Raw genomic sequence first — 17067 nt, 5'->3', positions numbered from 1 at the left:
TTCGGTTATTGAGAAGGAGTGCCTCGCTGTAAAATGGGCAATTGAGGCCTTGAGACATTATGTCGCCGGAGTACACTTCACCCTGGTCACTGACCATGTGCCCTTGAAGTGGTTAAACACCATGAAGGACACAAATCCAAGGTTTACCAGGTGGTATATTGCCCTCCAACCCTTCTCGTTTGATATTCAGCATAGACCTGGAAAGGACCATGGAAATGCTGATTTTTTGTCAAGGGAAGGAGTAGAGGGTCAGGCTTCAGCCGTGTGGGACACTAGCCACACACAAACAGGGGAGGTATGTGACAGAGTGAAGTCAACTCCTATCAGTTACGCCTGGGAGACATATGTCTGAATGCTTCATCCAGCACTCATAAGGGTTAACTTAGGTAGTCAGGAAGTAAGCTGACACCTGAGAGCCAGAAAGGTAGAAAAGGATCTTGTTACCAGCAGTAGCTGGCTCTCTCAGACAAGAGCACATGGATAGATGTGCTGCTAGCCAGAAGGATACAACACTACTTACTGCAGCCAAAGTAAGATTTGTTTCATTTGCTTTCATGACTGCTTAAAAGACTCTGAAGGTTTGGTTATGGTTTAGCCAGCCAGCCTGCTTGATAGGTCTGTTGTGTTAGTCAGTTATTCTCCCATCATGGAGCAGGATTTATTTTGTTAAAAGGGACAGTGTACCCGCATGTTATGTTACTGTGGAGAAATAAAGCCATTGAACATTTTTCATCATCCTGAAACTACACGTGTGGACTGTTCCCTGACCTCGGCTACAGGCCGTCCTGCCACATGTGCCAAGAAATTCAATGTTTCGGCAGTAATAGTGCCTTTCTTAAGGTGTAGGCTCAGTATTACTGCCGAAACATTGGATTTCTTGGCACATTAAACCCTTTTAACTGCTGATTAAGACTGTGTGCCTGCTTCTTCTTCTCTATTGGATCATTTTGGGCACTTCAGGAGCTCCCCAGAACCAGAGCACCGGAAGCTAACTACCTCACTATACCTGGATGTCTGTGTGTGCAAAACCCTCTTATTATTACATGATATTCACATGATAAAAGCTAAATATTGTGATCAATATGTGTCCAGGACTGTTAGCAGGACTGCTCAATTATCTTTGATCATAATATTATCTATTAACATGACAATAAAAAGAAACTGGACCAGACCAATTATGTTTTGTTGAAACCAGAAGCAAAAACAAAACACAATATTTTTTAGACACAAAACCGTATCCAAAACAATGCAATTTTTATTAGCAAAATAATTAGTGCATATAGACTTGATGATTCATTGACCACAATAAATGCACAAACTTATTATCTTGTCATGTCAGATGGATTATTTCAATAATCCTATTGACAAATCATTATTCAGCCTACAAAATTAACAAACACGTATCAGCACCATCCCACGTGAATGTTTGTACAGAAGCTTATCACATGCTCTGATAATTGCTGAAATACTGCAATGCCAACCAAGCTTCTTCTATTCTACCTTCTCAAGCTGCAACTTAAGGCTTCTACACGTGCAACATAGAAGTAACAGGATCGTTACACCAAGGAGACGCACAATGGATTCCAGTCTCCACAAGCAATACCATGATGAAGAGTTTGATCCCAGAGGGTTAATAGATACATATTGCTATAATGGAACTAATGATATGTTTGAGGAGACGGTTGTATATCCGATTAAACAATTGTTTAAATGTTTCTCTTCAGGTACGTTCATTTATAGTTGATATTGATTTTACTGTAAAATATTATCTACATTTTTGGGGAACTGAAGCATGTGAATAAGCACTTATATTTTCTTCAATACTTTGCTAATGTGAAAAACAATATTATCCTATTTTCTAACCGTTGGGTGCAGGTCGTGTGAGAGGGGAAACACTGCTCGATGTTACATCTGGACCACTCGCTTTCCATCTCTTAACTGCCTGTGATTACTTCAAAGAGATCAATGTGATAGAATTTACTGATGCAAATATCAGGGAATTTGAAATGTGGAAGAACAAGGAGCCCGGAGCTGCTGACTGGTCTCACACTGCAAAAATAGTTTGTGATCTGGAAGGAAAGAGGTAAAGTATATTTCAGGAAAAATTATCATCTTCCAGGTGAGAAAAATCAAATTAAGAATCTCAATGCTCAATATTAGGCATGAATGTGTTTAATATGTATTCAAGTTATAGAAAGACAAGAGAGACAATTCTACAAATGCCATGTTTGTTATGAAATTTACATGTAAAACCACCGACAAATGTGACAGTGTGAAAAGAAGGCGCTAAACACTAAAAGTGGTCACTAACTATAAAATGACAATCAACAATAAACAACAATTTACATACTCTCGTGAAAGATAGTGACAATCAATGTGCAAAAACAGTGATGTGAATATATAAATGTTGTAACCCCCTGCTCAAAACCACTGGTAGTGTTTGTCTTCACTCATCCCCAAAATGTAGAATTAGCTTCTCAAATTACAGTGGGAGCATGTAGGGAGAAAAACAACAAAACACAATGAACTAAGTGTAGACCATAATATTGTGTGGATAAAATTATGTGCAATTTTGGCTCTCTTGTGCAGCCTACTCACAAAATATCAGTGATTTTAGGGCAACTTCGGTATACTGTGGTGAGTGTGTTCCTCTGGACTCAGGTTAGGATGTACTCCGTATTAATTTCCGATGAAGTGTGGAGATGCAAAGAAAAGAAATGCATTAATAGTGTAGATCAATATAGTAAAAGGTATAAAATCAATATAATTATATCTCAACTCCAATGTCAATCCAATTGATTGATAAAGGGATAAGGGCACTTATAGTGCTATAGTAATTCTAATTAGTCTCTGTTTAATTAGCCAACTGACTTACAAAGATGCCTTTAGTATCGTCCAAAAAAGGAACCACTGCTGACATGGAAAAAGGGGGAATAGATTAACTCAGTGATGTCTCAATGTTAGTGCAAAAACCTTATTATTAATGCAGACAACTTTCACTGGGATATATTAGCAAAAAATGCTAAATATTGTGGATACAACTTCCAATTAGGTTCTTATGTGCCTGTGCACCAATACAAATATCAGTAACACAATAATCAATTGTAAATAATAATGTGTTATATATTACAACAAATCTATCCTACTGTATACACAAACATAATATACTGCACCATCACACAAGGGGTTAGTATAGTTATATACGGGTTACTGCTTATAACATGATTATGCATCTTTGTAAACACATTACTAAATACCCTGTATGAGGCGGGAAGAAAAGAGCAAAAAGAGAGAGGCAAAAAAATGTCAGAGATCATTGTTATTCCTGGGATTTTTAATTCTAGGTTTTAATGGATTCTCTCTGTTAACCAGCTACACCTTTCGCATTGCCTCGTCCAGTGTCTCTCCCCTATAGTTCTTCTCCACAAATCTATCTTGTACTTTCTTAGCCTGAGAAATAAATATATTCCCATCACTACAATTTCTTTTAATTTTATTAAACATGGAAATTGTAGTGATGGGAATATATTTCTCAGGCTAAGAAAGTACAAGATAGATAGGGGAGAGACACTGGATGAGGCAAAACTCGCATTCCTCACGAGTTACAGCAGAGAGGCAAATGATATCAAGAATATTATTAATAAACATTGGGGTAATCCGATTAAAAGAAATTGTTGTGATGGAAATATATTTATTTAAGTCCGTTCTGTACTGCACTGACACAGATAGGGATATACTTACTGAGAAGCCTTCTGCTCATTTTGAATTTTAATTGTCTTAGTAATTACAGATGGATAAATCCACCCAAATCCGTTTCCCGGATTATCTCGCATTTTGCCCCAAAATCCGCTTCATGGTGTAAAATCTTCTAAAGAATTGGATTCTACAAATCCGTCCATGGGTTGCGGAAACCGCGGTGTGTATCGGTAATAATAATACAAAACCCGCAAAACGTGAATCGCCCTTTTTGAGGTTGATCCACTGAATTTTACAAAACATTAATTAGAGATGTACAACACACGGTGTGTAAAAATTGGAATTTTCAAGAACCTGATATTCCAAACCCACATACAGCTGCGGCATGCATTACTACAGAATGGTTTGGGAGAGGTGTCGATATGAAGTGGAAATCCTTGAGCCTTGTGTGTGTGCGGGGGGAGGGGGAGAGCGCTGTATGCTGGATTACTACAGGAGTTCAAAGAAATATTTTCAACAGGTCACATAATGTTTAGATCCCCAAACCGCCAAATAAAAATCACAGTATGCCACACACCTCATAAAATAAGTACAGTACAGTACAGTACATGACTAGTGTATAATTAAAAAGCAACAGTAGTGATTGATTCTCAGAATATCCAGAAATGTTATGCAAGCCCATGTCGATAACCAATTTTTTTTTTTTAAACTTGAACTTCTAATTGAATGGGAAGTCATACACGCATGGGAATGTGATGCCATACTCGGGAAGATTCAAGCCAGAAAGCCATCCATTACAAATGAATGGTGTGGGAGAGGTGTAGATAAGAAGTTGAAATACTTTAGCCTTGTGTGTGCGGGGGCGAGGGGGAGAGCACTGTATGATGGATTATCAGTTCAAATAAATATATTCAAAAGGTTATAATAATGTTTAATGCACAGAAATGTGGTACTGTAACACGCCTATGTGTTTCAACAATGTTCCAATGAGACATACACGCATGCGCATAAAATAAAAACCGTATGAGAAGAAGAGCAAGCCTAGTAAAAGTATTGATTAATAAATAATACATATAGAAATGTGATCATGTTATTTTCGGAAGAAGACGCAACATTATATTTTTGTAATACTGTACTTCTCCCTAAGGAGCCTTATACTACTACTGTATACAGTATGAACTCGGAACGTTAATTAATCTCTGCTTCAAATATAAATCTTCCAATTTACAATTACTGCACGCACACATACAGACCTTCAGAAATGTATGGCTGTACTGTAGGTTGAATTGCTATTAGATTTTTAAGACAACAGCTCGCGATGACCCACCTGAGTTTCTAGACGGTTTTGCAGTATTGCAGACCACACCAAAAAAAGTGAGCACTAAAAAAATGAAAACCGCTCGGAAAAATAAGATAACAGAGCGCGTCTGGCCACGGTTATGAGAGCGGCGTGGCTTAGGCTGGTTTAGAAGAAAGGCTGGCACAGCTGTAGAAAACACATTTAGAATATTTGAACCAGAACCAGAACAGGCCCAATGTCTATAGTGTTCCTCACTATATATTTTATGATTGTTTGGGAGAGGGCTTTAGGTACAAAAGTTGTAGAGAACAGACATCCTTGAGCAGAACGCAAGAGTCGGGATTGTGCATAATGAGAAATTAGGGCGCAGATGTAAGGAGGGGCAGAAGAGTGTAAAGCTTTAAAAGTGAGGAGGAGGTTTGAGTGCGAGATGCAGAATTTGATAGGAAGCCAGAAAAGTGATTTCAGCAGGGGAGACGCTGAGACAGATTTAGGAAAGAGTAGAGTGATTCTTGCAGCAGTATTTAGGATAGAATGTAGGTGAGGCAGGTGAGAGGATGGTGAGAGGAAGAAAGGCCGAACAGCAGGAGGTTACACTAATTGAGACGGGAGAAAATGAGGGCATTAGTCAGAGCTTTAGCAGTCAAGCACCAGAGGAATGGGTGTATTTTGTAATATTGCAGAGGAAAAAGTGATATGTTTTAGATATGTTTTGAATGTGAGAGGAGAATGACAAAGGAGTCGAGTGTGACCCCTAGGCAGTATACTTGTGCTACTGGGTGAATGATAGTACTTCCAACAGTAATGTGGAAGGAGGTAGTGGGGCCAGGTTTGGGAGGAAGTATGAAGAGCTCTGTTTTTGCCATGTTAAGTTTAAGTCGACAGAGGGCCATCCAAGATGATCTCGCAGAGACATTCAGAAATATTGGTCTGTACAGCAGGTGTATGTTCAGGGGTTGAAAGGTAAATGTGTGTGTTGTCAGCATAGAGGTCATATTTAAACCCAAGGGATGTGATTAGGTCACTTAGAGAAAGTGTGTACAGAGAAAAGAGAAGAGGTCCCAGGACAAAGCCCTGGGTATGCCACAGATAGATCGATAGCGGAGAAGGAGGTGTTTACAGAAGAGACACTGAAAGTACAATGGGAGAGGTAAGATGAGATCCAGTATAGATCTTTGTTATGAATACCAAGAGTATGGAGAATGTGAAGGAGAAGAGGGTGGTCCACGGTATCAAATGCTGCAGAGAGGTCAAGTAATACGAGCAGAGTGTAATCACCTCTGTCTTTGGCAGCATGAAGGACATTAGTTATTTCAGTGAGGACTGTTTCAGTTGAGTGAGCAAAATAGGATCCGTGAATGAAAATCAAAGGTAGATTGGGCACTAAAGTATGATGTGACAGTGGTGCTACCCAGTAGCTGTTTTAGCTCCCAATACTAGCTAATGTGCTAAATAGCAGCGTTTTGGAATTCTACAGTAATTATGTTGTGTCTGACACCATTAACCTTTTTCTGACAAAGTGCCTTATGCTTGTCGATATACAGTAGTTCTTGTTGATATCCTTTAAGGAAGTGTGGGATGCAAGTCATTTAAATGTACTTTAATATCCTAGTGTCTAAGGTTTTCTCCATTTTTAGGACAAGTGTCTCTCCCTATGCTATTTGGAGGGAGGTTTAGGGGATATATATATAGTGTTTGGGACTCTACCTAAAATAGGTTAGAAGAGAAAAATACATACAGTATAAGGAAAGGTGCATAATACATGAAATGCGTTGAAAGTACAGTATCTAATAAGGATAATTAAAATTCATTTCTTAAATACTCCTTAATTTGTGATCATGTGAAGGCTGACATCTTTCAATGTCTCATTAAGAGTACCTTAAAATTATACTTGGTCAGTGAAAGAACTTTTGTTTCTGTGTGGAAGGTGTAAAAGATGTCAGGAATTGGTACAACCTGATAACGGTTAAAGTCCATTCTGTATTGCACTGACAGATAGGGATATATTTACTAAGCAGTCTTTCGCTTATTTTGACTGTTTAATTGTTTTAGGCATTTGAGTGACACGTGTATATTATTTTCTACATGTACCACTGTTTTCTCGAAAACTGCCATGTGATCCCTTTTTCATTTTGTCATTTCAGCGAGGAGTGGCCAGGAAAGGAAGACAAAGCAAGAAGAGCAGTGAAACGAATTGTCAAATGTGATTTAACCAAAGATAACCCTTTAGAGCCTGTAGTCCTACCACAGATGGACTGTCTCCTCTGCATGTATGTCTTACTTGTTGTTAGCAAGGACCACCAGGCTTACAGAAGCAATCTGAAAAAACTAGCGTCAATGCTAAAAATTGGGGGACATATGTTACTTGTGGGGACATATAATCAATCCTTCTATATGATTGGTGAGCACAAGTTCTTCTGTCTGTCATGTGATGAGGAGTTTGTTAGAGAGGCCGTTTGTGATGCAGGGTTCATCATTGAAAATTTGGAAACATTGTCTAATAAATCTACCAGGGATTTAACAGATATTAAGCATGTTTTTTTTATAATAGCACGCAAGGAGAGGGAGGTGCAGTCAAATAATTCTGAAAATAGAAAGACATACAGCAATTTATCTGATACTTTATATACTTAATGGAAAAGATGCAGCATAAATATCAGTGACTGCTTATATAATAAAATTAATTGCCAAATTTCTAGGAATTGTCATTTTTTTCCAATTTTGTTTACTTTATGTTTTTTTTTATGGGATACAAAACGAAAGGTACAGGGAAGACACAGATGTGCAGTAAAATGCATTGTATAATAACTTTTTATTTATAGCCTTAAGGGGATGGTGGGAGGGGCGAGGTATGGAGGGAAAGAAATAAGACTTTAAGGAGAAGAAAACATATTGAAGAAAATTAAATCATTACTGGATCCATCAGCCCACTTATGGCTCTACTACAACTTATATAAGGAACCAATTGCCCATATGCACATTGCTGCTGCTCACCATATAATACAAGGGTTGCCAACTCCAGTCCTCAAAAGCCACAACTCCAGTCCTCAAGACCTACTGTCATAATGACTGAGCCACTTGTGCTGAAGCAGGGATATCCTGAAAACCTGACATGTTGGTGGCCTTTGAGGATTGGAGTTGGCCTCCCCTGGTCTAATACTGTATCTCATATTATCTAGGAATTGTAAACATTTATGTGTAGCTGCAGTGACATAACAGGGATTATGTGTATATATTTGTGTACATACACTATATATGTACATGTATGACAAGACCTTTATTATGTATCCTTTACATTATCTTTACTAATATGTTAGAATTAGAATAAGGTTATACAGCATATCCCCGTTATAACATGGTCCACATAATGAGACTGCTTTATTACCGGGATCGAGGTATAACCGGGATTGTGAAATGGCTGCCACGATTATTGAGGACTTATTCGGCATCTGCAGCTCTTTCCTCTCCCTGCTTCACCATGCTGCGTCCCTGTGGTTCTGTGGTGTAGCAGCTAGAGAATTGCTACTACCATATAAAGGGTCATGGGTTCGATTTCTGAATGTGTATTATATAAAATGTATTCACTGTTTGGCTGTTATTGGTCAGGGGTCATGTGACCCTCCTCTGCACTCTAAAGTCAAATTGAAAGCCGCGCACATGGACGCAGTCTATTGACTCAGGGAGAGGAGAGAGCTGCAAACAGGAGAAAGTCGCAGATGCCGGGTATGTCAATAAAGCATTGAATGTTATTAAAAAAAAACACACTTGGAAATTTTTATAAATCAGGAGCCACACATGGACCGTGTTATAAGCAGATCCGCATTGTAGCGGATCGCGCTATAACGGGGTTGAACTCTACTATAAAAATGTAACTGAAGCTAGCGATGAACTAAGAAAGAGTCAGCTGGAAGACACAGAAAACACTTAAGTCATCTTGTTATGATAAGGGTAATAAGGGGGGCAAGATCCTAGTCTATAAACTTAGAGGGTTCGGGTCTAAAACACAGATTTCAGTTTTTAAACTAAAGAATGGGGAAATTACGTATTACGATAAATATCCTCAAGCCAGACATTATGTTTAACCCCACACTGACTCACACATTCTACTCTAAGCTACTGTACTGCACGACACACTTTATTCGAGCAAATACCCAGTATGTACCTGGCAGATACCTGGAATGCGCCGCTCCTCACCTCTGACAAGCCCCATTGCATTTGCGTTCCCAGCCTGGGTTCATGCCTGGCTGACGGGCGGCTGATCTGTTAAATGATAATGATTAGGATTTAATAGGCTGCAATGCTTTGCGTGTCTACCAGATGGCATACATTCATGAATTGTAATGCAGTTTATTTATATACTGTGCAGTATTGCAGCCAGTGGGAATAAAATGCTTCAATCCCTGCCTGGAAAATAACCCAATGCACTCGGGCAGAAAACAATCACAAACCTCAATACACCCGGGTATACCCGAATTCGTGGGACTAGCTGAGCTCGAATAAAGTGTGTCGCCAGTGTATGTAGCCATGTTTAAAAATGATATACAGTTCTCTCTCATGCTGGCAGTAAGCATTCTTTATTGCATCAGTATGGAAGCTGCCCCACAGAGAGGAGCTCCATGTGTAATAACAGATACAGTGAAAGGATAGCAACCGCAATAATGGAGGATCCGCGCGGCACGGAAATTCCAATGGCGGACGGAGACAGAGGGAGGGAGCGCACGTGGTTTGCATTCCACTGAAGAGCAAGCTGCCAAAGTGACGTTGGCGAGCATGCTGTGGAGTGGTGCCAAGGCTGTGGCCGTGCCATTTTGGTCCTGTTTGGAACCGCGGGGTACTAACCCAGAGGACAGTATTAAGGACATTGTGGTGGTGTGTGGTGGAGATGGAGAATCTGCTTGCCAGACGACGAGCGCTATACAAAAAACTGTGGCCGCGCCCTCACGGAAAGTGACAGGCTCAGCCCCAGTGCTGGGTCACCCCGTGAACTTGTGGGATCCTCCCCTAATCTCAACCAGGGGGAGTTGTTTCCAGCTGTGCCAATTAAGAATGGAGCTAGAGGAGGGAGGAGTTACTAAACCAGTCCCTGCCCTTCAGTAGCGAGCAGCTGGCAAACAGGAAAGACCTCTGCAAAAAGTGTCTCCTGTCGTCAGTATGGCTAGCAGAACAGATGAAGATTTGGACATCTCTGCTCACTCCTATTCGGCCTCCTGGTGCACAAGGCGGGCGGTAAAGAGACTGTCAAATGTCTGTGTCACGGCAGAGTGGAGTCTCATGTCACCGGTGCAGAGGCAACCGGAGCGGAGGAGGCCCACGGCCATGGTGACTGGCGGAATCGACGGCGGAGAAGGAACCATCCCGAGCCGATGGAGTGGTAAGCAACATCCTTACCCTCCCCAGGCACAGGTGGTGGCGACGGCGGAGAAAGGCCTAGTCCGGGCCCGAGCGGAGCGGAGAGCAGAACCATCAAATCTGGCGGCTGACGTCGTTCTGGAAGAAGAGGTTCCGGTCGGGAGCCCAACCCAAGATGGCGGCAGCGAGTCCCGCGAGATTGATGACATCACTTCTGGCGGACACTGCGGAACCGGATGGAAAATGGCCGCTTCCTCGCGACCACCTAGCTGTATCATATCGCCTGGATCCTGGATGAGCTGGTAGGCCCTGCAGAAGCCTGGGAGCAGCGAGACGGGAGAACCGGAAGGCCAGTCCGATGGCACCGGGAAAGGTAGCGAGAAGTTGCAGGTTGTAGCCCCGTGGATGCCGGCTGTGTTTCACTATGCCCAACCCCCGGCCATAGTTAAAGCCCCTGCCCCTGTCACTTTTTCCTATGGGTCCCAATCCATCCAAGGGTTGTCTGGCGAGTCCCGAGCCACTTCGGAAGAACGGACTGGGGTAAACTTGGACAGTTGCGAATGTTTTACGTCGGAAGATGGGTCGGGAGGGGGAGTGTACACACACAAGTGTCTGGGTCCAGCGAGTGTACCAGTATTGCAAGTGTCCCCAGTAGGCCCAAAAGGTTAGGGTCCAACTCCAGATCTACTGGCACCTCGGGGATATCCTCTGGCGGGGAGTTAGAGGACAATGAGGGCACTGTAGCGGTACTAGCGAGTGCCGCAGAGAGAGGGACCAGGTGGTGGGTGCCCAAATTCAAAGGGTATGAGGCCTGGCTGGATCGCACCCGTTTCATATTATACCGGGAAGGGGTGGTGGTTTACTGGTGGGGAGTAAGGGAGTTCACAGAGGAATAACAGCTTGAAGAGCTTAGGCTAAGGTGGCATGACATCAATATGGGGGTAGTGGATCCCAAAGGGTTAGGTAGATTCAGGGACCCCGTAGAACCATATGAACCTTTGTCATGGGTGTTGCCAGGCAGAGCAGGCAACGCCAGGCTGATCAGGACTAGCAGGGCTGAAAGGGTCATAATTACAAAGTATAAGAAATCCCACGGGTTGGAGTACCCTTATGTCATGGAGCCATTAATGCAGGAGATAAAGGACCAGAGGCATGGATGGTTACGGGAAACCATTGAGGAATACATCATAACCAAAGGTGGTGGGTATGCTGGGTTCAAAACAGAGGAGAGGATAACTCAATTAATGAGGGTATGGAGCATTGGGCGCAATGTCTTCATGCACAGGGTAGAATATAGGCCAGCGATTGCGCTACCCAGGGAATATAGTGTGACGGTTAAGGATATCGCTGGCCGGGAAGTAAAGAAGCCAGATCCCAGGCACTATTATTAGGAAGATACTGGGGGATACTCTCTAGAAGCAGTGCTGTCTGCTGGTCAGCAGGCACTGGTTGAGACTGTTATTATGTAAAATATCATGAGAACTGTATATGTGAAATTTGTATCATGTGTTGTTATGTTTTGCAGTGCTGCCTGGAAAAAGATCTGACAAATTTAGGTCCCAGATGGGCCGTTGGGATTCACCAGGGGGAGAATGTAGCCAATTTTAAAAATGGTATACAGTTCTCTCTCATGCTGGCAGTAAGCCTGGAAAATATACAGGATTGCCAGCATCAATCATGGAGGTTTGCCTTCACACCCTGGTGAGGTGTCATATGTACATCAGGGGAGTGGTAACATACCCTGTGTCCACTGTTAGTTACACAGGAGGTGGAGCTATTCCCTTTGTTATTTAAGACACAGCACTGCTCAAAGTTAGTGGTTGACAGTGGTTCAAGTTCAAGAGTATGGTTCTATAGTAAGCAGTGAGACTGACAGGCCAAGAGAGCGCCTACACTGTGTTCAGGGACTTGCGCGGGTGGTAATCTCCCTGAGGGGAGAGGTGATCAACTCAATTGGGAGGGCAGATTTTTCTGAAAGACAGGCTGTAGAAGAATGAGCGGCTGAGCTGTTTGCTGCGAGTGGCAGTCTGCCTGAACCATCAATAAAGATGCCCTTATTCATCAACACCCTCATGTGTGAGTCTGGAATTACTCATCAGAGGAAGGCACCACGGAGGAGGTCCTCATCAGAACCAACCATTCCCCTGTGGACGCAGGAATCCTGATGAGGTGGAGGCACTGCACCAACAGTAGGTAGGACTCAAGTACACTACCTCAGCTGCCTGTCTGTCTGACATTCCTCATACTAACATCATGCGGGAGACTCAGGAGTCCTGTTGCCAACAGGTGCACAACCAGACACGACCATGTAATGGGGACCGGTTAGACCACAGGGGCCAATCTGAGATTGGGTGGGTCAGGATGGTCCAGAAAAACCGTTACATGTATATAATCTGGACTTGGCAAACCCAATGTCCAAACTCTCTAGAGCTGAGTTATTAATGGGCACATACAGTATTTGAAGAAATGTAATCTACCAAAATTGTAAAAAGATGATCTTAAGACCACAAATATTAAAATAAAAAAACTAAAATTATTAGAAGTTATTAAAATCCTTGAAGACCCCAGAAACTAATGGCTTATCAAATACTTACTACAAAAATTACATTAATATCCTATCCCCAATCTTAATAGATCTTTTTAATACATTTTTGGAGGGAGTGCAGATCCCGGACCAGATGACTGGAACAAGCATTGTGATACTCCATAAAGATGGTAAGACCAAGTGAGCTGTGGCAGGTACAGGATGATTTCCCTGCTTAACACAGGTCTTAACATATACAGTATAGTAAGATCCTTGTCAATAGATGAAATCTAATCCTTCCACGTCTAATACAAAATGAGCAGGAGGGGTTTATCAGCGAGGGAAAGGCGTAGAATAACATTAGGAAAATTATAAATATTCAAGATTATGTGAACTACACTAGACTGAAAGCCATTTAACTAAGCCTATACACAGAAAAGGCGTTGGATAGGATGACATGGAGATTCCATAATAAGAGCTTGGAAGCATTCGAATTTGAAGAGTCATACCTTAAACTCCCTGGGGGTGATTTTAATCAAATAAAAATCACTAATGGGGCAAGGCAGGGCTGTTCTCTTGGGGACCTGTTTACATAGTGCAACGTGCAGTCACAATAAGAGAGAGTCCAATATTCAAGGTATTAAGATAGGAGACGAGACATATAACCTACCACTGTTTGTGGATTATATCATTTTGACTATTTTGAAATCTGTTCACATGTCTCCAACCTACAAGCTGCACTTGCTGAATTTGGCAGTCTATCATGGTACCAAATAAATATGGATATGACGGAAGCCCAAAATTTAACCATTCTAAGTCACAAAATTCACTTCTTGAATTTCAATTACAAATGGAAGTAGACAGTTAAAATACTTGGGCATATTCTTTACTAAAGACTATCAATCCCTATTGAGATAAATATTCAGATCTAATCACCCAAACGAAGAGGGAGTTACAAATATGGAATAAATGACATATTATGGATGTGTACCATAATCTCAGTAATGATAAATATTCTCCCTTCAAGACCTTACCAACTTAATTTCCACTTAAATATAAAACATATATGCAGAATAAAATAGTGCGATTTATTTATCAGGATTTAAAAAAAATAAAAAATAAAAAAAACAGAGTTGCTAAGCCAGTCCTACTAGCACCAAGGACAAAATTGGTATTGCAGTGCCTGACATTTGGCGATATTATCTAGTGGCACTCATGAGCAGTGACGTAACTAAATTTTTCTGCCCCCCTGCAAAAATTGACAGGGCCCCCTAAACAAAATGTTGCTTCCACTAGGGTCCTCGTGTGAGCGGCCTTCTGAGTCCCCCCTTTCTTACTCTTCTCCCAATCACTCTTCCCCCGTCCTCTGTCCCTCCTACAGCCCACTCCTCACACCCCCCCCCCTTCAAACACACACACACACACACACACAGCACGGTGGTTACGCCACTGCACCAGAGACAAATTACATGTTGGTATTCGGGAATGAGGCGTTGTGGTTGGGTAGACATAGAATCTGCATTTATTAACAATTGCATTAAAAACTTACCTGTGATTAGAAAAGGATTAAAAAAAAAATATCTTGGCTACACTTTAATGTGGAGTGAAACGTTTTCTTTCACAGTCCACGGGGAGCATATAGGGAGAAAAACAACAATACAAAGCGATCTAAGTGTAGATGATAATGCTTGTGTGAATGAATACAGATGTTATCTTGGTATGATAAAAAGTATTTATGCAATAATCTCCAAAAATGCACACTTACAATATAACAAATTAAAACCGGCATGTATCACTAATGTGAAAGCAGGAGAGATCCCCCAATGCTGTTGCTCACCACACCGCCTCCGTTTGCATTTACCGGATGCTCCGCGTGCAGTCGCCTGCCTCTCGATTAACTGCAGGGGCTCAGCTACGTCGTGGTCTCCAGGATAGTATGTCACTTCCGGTTTGGCTTCCGTGGTTCGTCGGCAGCGCGTTTCTCCGCCTCTCAGTGGTATTCTGGGCAGTCCCACTTTACGCATTTCGCCAATTGGATTTGCGGATTCCTCAGTAGTGTGACACTCCTCAGAATAGCAAAAATTGTTATGCAAGCCATGGGTGATCTCTCCTGCTTTCACATTAGTGATACATGCTGGTTTTAATTTGTTATATTGTAAGTGCGCATTTTTGGTGATTATTATATAAATACTTTTTATCATTTTGATCTGCGCAATGGATACATTTCTTCTCTTTGCATCTCCCTTCTTCTTCCCTTCTTCGCCGAACAGTGACCTGAAATACATCCTACATAAACCTAGAGGAATTCATATACTGATGTTGCCCTATTTACACATAAATCTTTTGAGTAGGCTATACAGAATAGCCAAGATAACATCTGAATTCATTCACACAAACATTATCATCTACACTTAGATCGCTTTGTATTGTTGTTTTTCTCCCTATATGCTCCCCCTGGACTGTGAGAGAAAACGTTTCTACATCTGGGGACGAGTGAAGACAAGCCCTATCAGAGGGTCGGAGAAGGGAGTCACAACCTTTATTTATATCACACTGTTTTTGCACATTTGTTTTTGCACATTCATTTGGATTTGAATTCACTTATATTTGTGTTTTCACCTAATTAGTCACTTTATAATCAGTGACCACTTTTATTGTTTAGCGCCTTTCTATTTGAACCATCACTTTGTCACATTTGAGGTGATAACGTTAACATTGAAGATAGGATTTATTCATCAAAATGTAGGATGATGTCATCCCCATCCAGACTTATTCACTTATTTCACAACACAAATTTCACTCGGGATACAGCACTATTAAGTACAATGTTTGGAAAAACAGGAATATTCTGGATAATGGACACGTGCTATCTATGGGAAAATAATAAAAATTTGAGGCATTAATCTAGAAATATTCCCTAACAAACGCTGAATATTAGGTATCTTCAAATTAGACATTTCATCATCAACAGTTTTTTGGGGGGCTATGTAGAAATAAGAGCTACCAGAAAGGGATAATAATGTTATATGAGGAGTTAGTCCCCCTTGGGGACCGTCCAAGCCACAATTATGTGAGGAACTGAGAAACTGATCTCCAAACCGATATTTCAAATGAGTACATCTGTGAGAATGCATTAAAGGCCTCTATATGTACCACAGCTAGGGAGAACTTTTACAAATATTCAGATGGTACCTTATGCCCAAAAGATTAAGCCAGATATTTACACATGCCATGGGTCGGTGCTGGAGGAACTGTGGCCATATATTGGTCAAGACCCATATGTGGAGGTTCTGTCCAGAGGTTAAAATATACTGGGTTAAATTAATCTCCCATATCCTAATGGCAGCCAGATGCTATATTTCAACGGCATGGAAAAAACCCTAGTTATTTTTCCAATGGACGGCCACACAGAGAATCAATGTACATCAAATGGAGAAACTCATATGTTTAAGTATTTCCATACAGTTTGGGACCCCTCGGTCAATAGATGAAAAAGCACCAAGAAGTTTTAGCCTCATACAGTACAGTAGTTCTGCTGGGGACACACTGGTTGTGAAATGGGGACACAGGATTTGGCCGGATTGTTAAAAACCTTGCATTGGCCATTCTCTGTGTTATCATAATCTATATTATTACCGTTATATACCTGGATATCTGTTATTTGGGGGTTACCCCTGTTTCCCACCCCCTTCTGTTTTTTGGTTCCCCATTCATCTCATTCTTGAAAAAGTAATTAAAAAATAAGTAATCAAAAAAGAATAAGGTTATTTAAATATGTGTCATATTATTTTACTTTATAATAAGGTGTTTGTAGGTTATTATTGGCTAAAGCTGTAAAATGCCAGGCATTCTAGAAATCCCTGCTCTCTGATTGTTTACAATTTCGGGCATTATTCATTCAGTAATCCCCAGCATTAATAAATAAAAAACCTTTCAAATGTAAAACTGCTAACAGTAAATACCTCTCCTGGTCCAAGGTCCAGCTGCATCTCCGTTCCTCTCTGTTCCCTCCCCCCTATTCTATCTCTTCTCCCCCCTCACCTCACTCTTCTTTCCACCACTCATCTCTTTCTCCCACCCCTCACCCCTCTTTTCTCCCCACCACCTCTCTCTTCTCCCCCCCAATCTCTCTTCTCCCCCCCCCACATCTCTCTTCTCCCCCCCACCTCTCTCTTCTCCACCCCCACATCTCTCTTCT

At 41.4% G+C, this 17067-nt stretch overlaps 1 protein-coding gene across 1 annotated transcript; it reads left to right on the top strand.

The window, feature by feature from the left end:
- The first annotated feature begins 1576 nt into the window (after window positions 1-1576).
- LOC142498056 (nicotinamide N-methyltransferase-like) lies at window positions 1577-7630 on the top strand. Its single transcript, XM_075606563.1, has 3 exons — window positions 1577-1724; window positions 1876-2083; window positions 7141-7630. Exons 1-3 carry the CDS (start codon window positions 1577-1579, stop codon window positions 7628-7630), a joined length of 846 nt encoding a protein of 281 aa, XP_075462678.1.
- Window positions 7631-17067: the final 9437 nt, after the last annotated feature.

Source organism: Ascaphus truei, chromosome 6 (genome assembly GCF_040206685.1).
Source record: "Ascaphus truei isolate aAscTru1 chromosome 6, aAscTru1.hap1, whole genome shotgun sequence".
NCBI classification, from domain to species: domain Eukaryota; kingdom Metazoa; phylum Chordata; class Amphibia; order Anura; family Ascaphidae; genus Ascaphus; species Ascaphus truei.
The sequence above is the reverse complement of the archived record's forward strand: the minus strand, read 5'-3'. Positions and strand labels throughout refer to the sequence as shown.